Source organism: Apium graveolens, chromosome 11 (genome assembly GCF_009905375.1).
Source record: "Apium graveolens cultivar Ventura chromosome 11, ASM990537v1, whole genome shotgun sequence".
Classification (NCBI taxonomy): Eukaryota; Viridiplantae; Streptophyta; class Magnoliopsida; order Apiales; family Apiaceae; genus Apium; species Apium graveolens.
Genome location: NC_133657.1, coordinates 119,324,246 through 119,336,004, shown reverse-complemented (window position 1 = coordinate 119,336,004; position 11,759 = coordinate 119,324,246). Strand labels below are relative to the sequence as shown.

General features: G+C 33.9%; 1 protein-coding gene across 1 annotated transcript; it reads left to right on the top strand.

Annotated features, from left to right (window-relative positions):
* Positions 1 to 1,849: 1,849 nt before the first annotated feature.
* Positions 1,850 to 2,599, top strand: LOC141695834 (secreted RxLR effector protein 161-like). Its single transcript, XM_074500044.1, has 2 exons — positions 1,850 to 2,291; positions 2,403 to 2,599. The coding sequence occupies exons 1-2, from the start codon at positions 1,850 to 1,852 to the stop codon at positions 2,597 to 2,599; spliced, it is 639 nt and encodes a 212-aa protein (XP_074356145.1).
* Positions 2,600 to 11,759: the final 9,160 nt, after the last annotated feature.

Sequence of the window (11,759 nt, the reverse complement as noted above, 5' to 3'; positions counted from 1 at the left end):
ATGAGGAAATCATTTCCTGCCAAAGCAAGTTATAGTGCAACCAAAGTCCTTCAACTTGTATATGTAGATTTGTGTGGTCCTATTCAACCTGCAACATCTGTTCGCAACAAGTATTTTATGTTGTTAGTGGATGATTATTGTAGGGCCATGTGGGTTTTCATGCTCAAGCATAAGGATGAAGCGTTGAGTGTATTTAAAAAGTTTCGAGCTCAAGTTGAGGATGGCAAAGAAATGAAGGTCAAAGTGTTACGAACAGATAGGGGGGAGAGTTTTCTTCCAAAGAATTTGTAAACTATTGTGAGGAAGCTGTAATAATTCGACACTACACAGCCCCTTATTCGCCTCAGCAGAATGGTGTCGTGGAGAGGAGAAATCGAACAGTGGTTGAAATGGCTAGGGCTTTGCTGAAAGAAATGAATTTTCCAGCAGAATTCTGGGGGGAGGCAGTAAGACATGCGGTTTACTTATTAAATAGGCTTCCAACTAGAGCTTTGAGTGGAAAACTCCATATGAGGCGCGGACTGAGGTAAAACCAAATATTGGTCAAATCCAGATTTTTAGTTGCATAGCTCATATGAAAATTCCGAGTGTGCATATAAAAAAATTGGATGATAGGAGCGAAAAGGTAGTGAATCTTGGCAAGGAACCAGGGACGAAAGCCTATAGACTATATGACCCCGTAATTAAGAGGGCTCATGTTAGTCGCGACGTCATTTTTGAAGAAACTGAAAGCTGGCCTTGGGAAAGGGAGACTGAATCAGTAAAGAAGGATGATCAAAAAATTTTCTCGATTCCAGACGTGCTGAACAGAGGACATGATGGAGTAACGAAAATTGCTGGAGAAACTGAGGATGGTGTTGATGCTGAATCAGACAGTGATAGTCCTGGAACGATGTCACCAATGCTGCAATCACCTGGTTTGTCATCTATTTCGTCTCCCAACTCTGAAAATTATAATGACAGCAATCCTACTAGGAGGTATAGATCACTGCGAGATGTGTATAATGACTCACATGAAGTTGAACTTGAGGATGAAGTTTACTTGATGGCAATGGAGGAACTAAACACGTATCGACAGACATCAAATAGTGAAGACTGGAGACTGGCTATGCAACAAGTGATAAAGTCTATCGAGCGGAATGACACCTGGAGATTAACAGAACTTCCTAAAGATTAAAAGGTAATTGGTCTCAAGTGGGTTTATAAACTGAAAAAGGATGCAGAGGGTAACATAATAAAGCATAAGGCGCGTTTGGTAGCAAAGTGATACTCGCAAGAACAGGGGATTGATTTTGAAGAAAATTTCGCACCAGTAACCTGTTTGGAAATAGTTCAACTTTTGCTGGCTTTAGCAGCTCATAATGACTGGGAGGTACACCATCTTGACGTCAAAACGGCCTTTTTGAATGGGGAAATTAAAGAGGAAGTGTTTGTTTCACAGCCGGATGGATATGTTCAAAAGGGAAAGGAGCATATGGTTTACAAGCTCTTGAAAGCATTATATGGTCTACGACAAGCTCCCCGAGCTTGGTACTCTAAACTGAATCGGTGCCTTAAAGAGATGGGTTTTGCTAGGTGCCCATATGAGCATGCCGTGTATACAAAAAGAGAAGGCAAAGATACGTTGATCATAAGCGTATATGTGGATGACTTTCTTGTTACTGGTACGAGTGTGGCTCTTATCGAAGACTTCAAGAAGAAAATGAGTAGCAGTTTCGAGATGAGTAATTTGGGGAAGTTAAACTACTATTTGGGGATTGAAGTTGATCAAGGAAAGGGATATATAGAGCTCAAAAAAAGCGGATATGCAAAGAAAATTCTGGAGTGAGCTGGAATGCTGCAGTATAATATGACTAAGTATCCTATGGACTCTAAGGATCAGCTGCATAAAGATGAACAGGGAACGACAGTAGACAGTACTCGGTTCAAATCAATGGTTGGAGGATTAAGGTATTTAGTACATACTAGGCCTGACATAGCATACGTTGTGGGGGTGGTTAGTAGATACATGGAACGTCCAACTGAGATGCATCAAGACGCTGTGAAAAGGATATTAAGGTATATAAAAGGGACTGTAAACTTCGGACTAATCTATACGAGGGATGGAAGCAACAATGAGCTTACAGGATTTTCTAACAGTGATCTTGGTGGTCACCTGGACGACAGGAAAAGCACAGGAGGCGTTGTATTCTATCTGAATGAAAGCATTATTACTTGGGTAAGTCAGAAACAAAGATGTGTTGCATTATCCTCGTGCGAGGCGGAATTCATGGCTGCAACTGCAGCTACTTGTAAGGGGATATGGCTGAAGAATGTTCTGAGTGAAATTCTCAATATGAAGATGAATCCAGTAGTGCTGTATGTAGACAATAAATCTGCTATCGACTTATAAAAAAATCCAGCGTTTCATGGACGGAGTAAACACATTGATATCCGTTATCATTTTATTCGTGATTGTGTCGAGAAAGGAGAAATTGCCATCAGATATGTCAGAAGCGATCTGCAGAAGGCCGAAATCCTCATAAAGGCGTTAACCACAGTAAAGTTCGAACGAATGAGGCAGCTCATGGGAGTTAGACGTCTGGATAAAGTTGTTTAAGATTAAGGGAGAGATTGTTGATTATTAATCTTAAACTAGCTAGCTTATTTTGTGTCTTTATTTATGCAATTTAATTGTATTTGTTTTAGTAAGAATTAGTTTGGAGTATTTCTAGGACTTAGCTAAATAAGTGAAGTAGTGGAGTTTTTGTAGGAATAGTAGTGGGAGGTAGTTTCCTTTTTTGTAGGCAACTCTGTTCTGGCATATTTCCTTCTATATATTTGTTCTGTAGCAAGAAATAAAAATGTCATTGGACACATAAACTGAGTTCTAGAGTTATACTTCACACAGCTATATCTTGCAGTGTAGCTTTAAGAACATCCAGGTCGGGTTGGAAGATCATGGGTTGGTCATAAGGGTGCAACGAAAATGGTATATGGTACCCGAAGTGAGTAGAGTACAAGGGGTCGGGGAGAGGATCTATGTCTGAGGTTAGGTTGTTTATATCTTTGATTACTTTTGCCATCTCACGTGGAAATGACCCATTAGATCTCATTTCAAGATCAAGGAAACAAGTTAGGGAGAGATAGTTGTGTTTAGAATGTTCTAAAACTTGTGGGCTTTGGAGAATGGTAGATACAGTAGATGGTTTACTTGTGGCTTTTTATGCATGTATAGCAACAGTTTTTTATTGTAATCGAACCAGTATCTTTTGGATTTTTGTATTTTATCTCAATATTGTAATTAATGTGTATAAACCACAGTATCTTTTGGTTTTTATATTTTAATGAGTAACTAAGCCATATTTGCATATTACATAATATGTATTGCTGGTATCTTGGTATTTTGAATCATTTTTCAATTTGAATTTACTATATTTAGATGTAATTTTTATTTCGTAGCGTAAAATATTTTTAAATTTAGATGAATGGTATAAAATTGAAATAAATCGTGTATCATAAAAATATAGTTTAGTATATATTTTAGATTGTTTTAATACATATTAATTTATGATATCATATAAATAAATCTTCCACCTTAATTCTTATATAAATATATCAACTTACGAGTATATCTTTTGTATTAGATTTTTGACGTGGATTTTGTGATTAATCCTACTATTTATATATTTATTATTATTATTGTTTTAATTATTATTATTATTATTATTATTTTTATTATTATCATTAAGTTGGTTGTAAATTTAAAAAATGATAAAATAAGTTGATAGTTTTATGAACTGCACTTTTGTTTGCAAGTCAAATATGTATGGTTCTTACATAACTCTAGAGAAATAAATAATATTTTTATCTTTTAATGGGGTAAAAAAACTTTGGTTCTAATTATTAAACTTGTTTAACAAATCGCGCTTTCTGATCTTGGTATTAAAAAGGAAATTTAGGAGAATATCTAGATGTTAAGTGTATTTAAAATGATAGTAGAAGTTTAACGAGAATAATATGATTGTCAGTTGATTTCAAAAAATTTAATGGAAGATGTTTTTGAAACTTTAGGAGAATATTACGAATGATTATAAGATAATTGTAGTTTTTCATATTTATTTATAACTAATAAAATAGAGAATAAGATGATTACAGAGGTTTCACCCAAACTCATAGAAATTTTAGGAAAGTATTAGATGGTAAATTGATTTAAAAATGGAAGATGTTATAGTAACTTTTGCAAAATATTACGAAAGATGATAAAATATGTAAGAAAACTAAGTAAAATAAAATAGTTGTAAATGATATATATATACATAAATATATATATATATATATATATATATATATTTAAATAAAAAGTATAGTTTTAATCAGTCTTAAATAATTTAAATCATATATATATATATTCTTTGTATTCGTCAAAAGTTCATAGAAGAAAAGTAAACCTAGTACTTAGTTTTATTTTACTCTAATTTTTTGTTTTATTTATAAGCAAAACAAATTATATTGTTAAAAACTAAATGTACATGAACAAAAGATAATAAAGTTAGAATTTAAAAGTTGTAAAATGAAAAGTAAGAGTAGGGGCTGAGCAAGATCGAACGTGTTTTTAATCAAGGTCAAATGGTCAAGTTTGTTAGACTATTGTTCAAGAAAATCAATAAATCAATAATGGTTGACCTGGATATAAACACTACGATATAAAATTAACTGAATCACTTAATATAAAAAAAACTCAAAATGAAAATAAAAGACCATTCAGTTTTTATAATTCCAATTTCAACATTTCCGTGAACCTCATTATGCAACTGACAATCGCTCTTGTATACAAAGACTAACGACAATTCCACTAATTTCAAGTAATTGCATATAATTTTGAACTATAGCCCACAAAAATTTGAATGAAAATCTTTATAAATTTATCCGAGATCGACATGTATCACTAAAAATAATAATTCAAAATATAGTTACCACGAAAACTCCATTTAATCGAATTAAAACACATATACGAGCCAAAAGCTTAAAAATGCGAATTAAACATTTAGAAAACAAGATAATGCTAACTCGCACAATTAAATTCTAACATCATAAGCAGTTGAAAAATATATATCGGCAAAAGTCTGATATGTCTTAAATAGAATCAAACTTGAATAAAACTCACATGCATCCACTGATATTGTCATTTATACCCATTTTACTAATAATAAACAGCAATCCATCACTTATTCAAAGAATCTGACCATTAAAATAAATTCGATTATGAAAATTTATATGCAACACTCAAATGTACCGGATCAAACTCATTAGATAACAGTAAACATCAACTAATTACACAATCAAGTCATCAACATAATAAAATCAGGTCGTCGCCCTACTGTGCTTCATTAATTAATTACGATTATTGACGAAATAAATATTGAATTCCTTGACTGTTTATTTTTTTCAGAAGAAATACAGTATTATAAAAAGAAAGAGAATCTCGATATATTTACATGAGCTATTGAAATGTCGAAATCCAACATTTAGAACTTAATAAGATACAACACTAATGATGAATTGTGTGTGCCTAGCAAACACAACAAATCCGATTTTTCTATTATAGCTATAATTCTTTTCAAATTGGGTTCCTTTTTCATTCAATAAGATGAAATTAAAATTTATTTAATAGATATCCAATTAATGGAAAAATATAATTGTAACGGGAACACAATTATAAAAAAGGTGTAGAAATATAAATTTTGTCGTATTCAAAATAATTAAACAAAAATGAAAGAGAAATTATATGTACTGATCGGATTTCTAGATTAACACTACAAAATTCACGCTTCTTAAATGAAGTGAATAATATTTGATCATGAGTTAAAATAATAAATATGTTATTAACTCTCAAAATTTAAATGTATTTCCCGTAACTCTACGAACAAAATCTAGTTCTATGCTATATATTCCAAGAGATACATACAATCACATTATAATTTAAATATATGAATATATATATATATATGAGAATTCAAATTTCTACAACAAGTGTAATACTAATGATTCTTCAAATAAAGTTTAACCCCAAACAAGATCATCTTAAACGTATATGAGTTTGTGGGCTACTTCTTATGAGTCAAAAAATTATTCGGCCAATATTAACTGGATATTTCGGTTTATTATAAAAAAATCCACAGTCCAGTGATAAAGGGGATGAAAAAAAGGAACGACTGAAGAATCAAGAATGCCGCGGATACCTCCAATATTCTCATAATATAGATAATATGATGGCCTAATCTAAATCATTCACAGTGTTGAATAGAACTACTTGTACTTGTTTCATATTATAAAATAAGGATATACAATAAGGTTCTGTACGCACCTTCATAGGGGTCCCGACCTAGATGTTAGACTTAAGGATGATGGTTCAGTGGGTGAGTTACCCGGGGCGGACATACCCGCCCTCAACGCAATTTGTTGGAAACTCTTATAGGAAAATAAATGTAAACCCGAGTAAGCACCCGAGTCTAACCCAATTTTTGTACACTTACCCAACTAGGTTATTGATCCCATATTCGACCTAATTTTGTTTACAAGGATTAAACTGGGGCCAATAAAATTGAAAATGAGGAGCAAGCTAAGGGGAAACAAATGAAACATGATACATAATTGAGATGAAGTAAGGTCAAACTGATAAAACTTTTAGAAAAGGAACAAAATATCTAAACCGAAGGTTGAGTAGGTTTTATATTAAACTGACTACCCACCCACCAAGTAGACTTGAGTCTAAAAAAATTTAAACTAATCTTATTAGAATATAATAATATAAAATAATAAATATGTATATATGACACATACGCATACTTAGTCATATACATGTATATAATCTAAACGTTCTATATTACACACATCTTAACTGTGAAGATATTTTTTTTTCAAGGCAGAAACAGCTCATTCCTAATCTTATATGCGTGTATGGTCCAAATATCAAAAATATATGTTGTAAGAGCCAATATATTTTCTCTAACAGAGCAACACTATGACTTCTGACTCCTCTTTCCTTTCCTCCACTCCACATTTTGTGCAAAAACTTTCCCAGAACCTCTTAAAAAAATCAAACAGTCATTTCATTTCGTCACACTACATGCATACAAAAATTAATAGTTAAATTATATAATTTGGTTTATAACGGTCCAGGGTGTACCATCATTTGTTATTGATAATGTGACATAATTTAATTATGAAGCTCAAATATGAAAACCAAACTAAGAAAAAAGTACAAAATTAATGTGGATTATTCATTTTTCTTGTTAAATTTATGGGGACCTATTTATGGACTTGGATATTCTTGAATTATATAGATATTAAAGAATTCGCGGAGATATATTTTTCTTGAACAAATTAACCGTGATTGTGATAAATATAAGTTTGAAGTGAATAAATCAATGGGCTAATATATTTTTTATTGACTTATAGCAGACTACATACACACAAGTTAGGGTCTTTATAAAAATAGCCACTTCATTCATTTTATTGAAGATCAGGTTGCTTACATTATGCCATCCCCACACTCTATATGTCGTATATGCTATGTATATTAGGTTGATTGGTGTACTTGTATATATTTTATGATTAGTTGTTCTCCTCTTTTTTATATCAGGTGGTTTGGATCATAGATTTTTTTTACAAAAGGCAAACCAACAAAACTGAAATACAATCCTATATTTAGTCAACTACACCTTCCAATTAACACCATGATCTTCACGATTAAAAACGGGTTAGAAATTGGTGTCACATCTCTATACAACCCTCTATTTAGTATTTTCTTTTTAAATAAAAATCTGTTATTTATTTAACATTATATTCAAACAACATGGAAGATCATGGGTTGGTCATAAGGGTGCAACGAAAATGGTATATGGTACCCGAAGTGAGTAGAGTACGAGGCGTCGGGGAAAGGATCTGTGTCTGAGGTTAGGTTGTTTATGTTAGATGAAAGGATCTCACTCAAACTCACACAAGACAATTTAGGAGAAGAAATGTATTACTTGAAAAATTACTTGATTACAAATGACTTGGTACAAGGCTTTATATAGGACTCCATAGAAAGATCTAGATAACTCTAAGACTCCAATAGCCAACACTTGACCAAGATACATGTATCTAGAGATTACATGTACCTACACCAATAAATTGAACATAGAAAAATACTAATACATGTACCAAGAATATTCGAGAGACTCCCACATAATTCTATTATTTTAATAGTCAAAAATATATTATTTATTTTTAACACCCCCCCCCCTTAATTTTGACTATCCCAAGTAGACTTCGGAATATGTTGAAGGCGTCACTTTTGAGAGGCTTTGTAAATATGTCACTAATTTGATCTTGGGACTTCACATAATTCAACTCCACTTCACGCCTTTCGATGCATTCCCGAATAAAGTGATATTTTGTATCAATGTGCTTGCTCCGTTCATGAAACACCGGATTTTTTGCCAAAGCTATTGCCGACTTATTATCAACCAATACTTCCGTGGACTCATTTTGTGGCATGTGGAGCTCTTCCAAAACTCTCCTTAGCCATATAGCTTGACCAACACAAGAATACGCCCCCACATACTCCGCCTCAGAAGTGGACAGGGTAGCAATGGGTTGTTTCTTTGAACTCCATGAAAAAGATGTGTCACCAATAAGGAATACATATCCGGTGGTACTCTTTCGATCATTAATGTCACCGGCCCAATCACTATCACAATAACCAACAAGTTTGAACTCATTTGAGTAATGATACAACAATCCATAATCCATTGTGCCTTTGAGATAACGAAGAATTCTCTTGGCCACCTTCATGTGTGTTGTTGTTGGAGCCTCCATATAGCGACTCATAAGTCCAACACTATAGAGTATGTCGGGCCTCGTGCATGTCAAATATCTCAAACTTCCCACAAGACTTTTGAAATATGTAGGATCCACCTTCTCACATTCTTCAAATTTCGACAACTTCGTTCCACATTCAATGGGGGTGCTTACGGCTTGACAATTTTCTATCTTGAATTTCTTCAAAATCTCCCTTGTATAGCTTCCTTGTGATATTAGTATTCCATCATCCATTTGCTTTACTTCAATGCCAAGATAGTATGACATAAGCCCAATATCGGTCATCTCAAATTCTCTTATCATGTCTTGTTTAAATTTCTCAAACATTCTTGAACTATTTCCAGTGAATATTAAGTCATCCACATACAAGCACGCAAGAAGAAATTCTCCATTTTTAGCAACCTTGGCATATAGAGCATGTTCATGAGGACACTTGTAAAATTTTGAGCTTGAAAGTATTTATCAAGTCTACTATTCCAAGCCCTCTTTAACTTTAACACTTTTTCTTCTTGTCCTTTATGATGTATCATAATGGTTGCTCCACATACACGGTTTCTTCAAGAACACCATTCAAGAAAGCGGACTTCACATCCATTTGATGAATTTTCCATCCATTTTGAGCCGGTAATGAGATGATTAGCCTTATAGTCTCCATTCTTGCAACTGGGGCAAAAACTTCGTCATAATCAACTCCATGTCTTTAATTGTAGCCTTTGGCCACCAATCTTGCCTTATTATTTTCCACCTTACCTTGGGCATTCTTCTTCACCTTATAAATCTACTTTACACCAATAGCTTTTTGTCCTTTTGGAAGTATTGTGAACTCCCATGTGTCATTCTTCTTTATAGACTCAATCTCGTCGTCCATTGCTTTCTTCCACCTTTCATCTTGCATGGCTTCTTTGAAGCTTGTTGGTTCGGTTTCCGCTAGAAGACAAAGAAGTGTTAAGTCGGAAATAGCGGGAACCTCTTTAATTTTATCGTATATTTTTCCAAGACTTCTATAATGTCTTGGTGGTGTCTCGTCATCATCACTTGAAGAAGCTAAAGGAGTTTGTCCATCACTTGTTGCTCGTGGTGATGTAGGAGGAGTGATATTTTCTTCACTTTCTTCATCAACAAATGGGAAGAAATTATAATCTTCTTGTGTGTTGCTCCAATCCCATGAGCTCTCTTCGTCAATTACAACATCTCGACTAATAACAATCTTTCCATTGATGGGGTTTTAAAGTTTGTACCCCTTTGCTCTTGCATCATATCCAACAAACACATACTTTTCACTCTTGTAATCCAACTTTGTTCTTAGCTCATCATCGACGTGTGCATAAGCTATGCTTCCAAAAACTCTTAAGTGAACAATAGATGGTCTCTTTCCTTTCCATGCTTGTTGTGGAGTTATGTCTTTAACACTTCTCATGGGACATCTATTTAACAAATAGACGGCATAATCTACCGCTTCGGCCCAAAATTCCTTAGGCATATTCTTGCTCTTTAGCATGCTTCGAGCCATGTTAAGAATGGTCCTATTTTTTCTTTCGGCGACTCAATTTTGTTGCGGTGATCTTGGAACCGTTGCGGGTCATCTAATACCATGAGCTTCACAAAATTGCAAGAACTCCTTTGAATTGAATTCACCTCCTCGATCCGAATGAATGGCTTTTATTTGATACTTGGTCTCTTTTTCAACTTGGGCTTTGAACTTTTTGAAGCATTCAAAAACTTGAGACTTCTCTTTGAGAAAGTACACCCATGTCTTGCGGCTAAAATCATCAATGAATAACAAGAAATAGCGATTCTTACTAAAAGATGGAGGATTAAAAGGCCCACATACATCGGAGTGAATGAGTTCAAGTGGCTCATTTGCTCTTGACATAGATTCCTTTCGAAAACTCTTTCTTGATTGTTTTCCGAAAAGACATCCTTCACAAATTTGGTTTGGATGGTTGATGTGAGGCAATCCATTCACCATATGCTTCTTTAATAGTGAATTTAGTCCATCAAAGTTCAAGTGCCCAAACCTAAGATGCCAAAGCCAAGAAGAATCTCCAACACAAGCCTTAAGACATTTTGCAACATCATTTTGAATTTTAAGAATAAACATACGATTCTTGGTCATAGGCACCTTTGCAATTAAATTATCATTAGAATCTCTCAAATTGAGAAATCCATCTTTCATGGTGATGGTATAGCCTTTCTCCATTAGTTTCCCCAAATTCAAGATATTATTTTTCATGCTAGGCACATAATAAACACTTGAAATAAAATTATGATCTCCATTTTTCAAGCGAATTAAGTTGTTACCTTTGCCTTTGATGGGCACTCCCGAAGAGTCTCCAAAAGTGACTTTTCTATTCACTTTCTCATCAAGATCCACGAGCAAATTTTTATTGCCACACATATGATAACTTGCACCGCTATCAAGATACCACAAATTATCTTCAAAATTTACTTCTCCTTTATGCGCTAGAAGCAAAGTGGGCTCATCAACATTGCCTTTATCTTCAACAAAATTAGCTTTCTCCTCCAATTGATTTTTTGAAGCGTGACACTCGGAAGCATAATGACCAAATTTTTGACAATTATTGCATTTAACATTTGACTTGCCATACCGTGGTGTAACTCTTCCTCTTCCACGGCCTCTTGAATTTCTTGTCTCGTACAATCTTTCATACTTTTGACTTTCCTCCCTTTGTTGGCCACGACCTCTTCCTTGTCCATATAGAAATCCTCTTCCACGTCCTTGTCCAAGACCTCTTTGGCTCCTCATATACCTTCCATTATTATCTTTAAAAGATAACTTTGATTGTAAGGCTTGTTCAATTGGCTCCTTCTTTAACATTTTTTCTTCATGGGCTTGTAATGATCCCATAAGCTCATCAATAATCATTTCATCTATATCTTTAGCCTCCTCA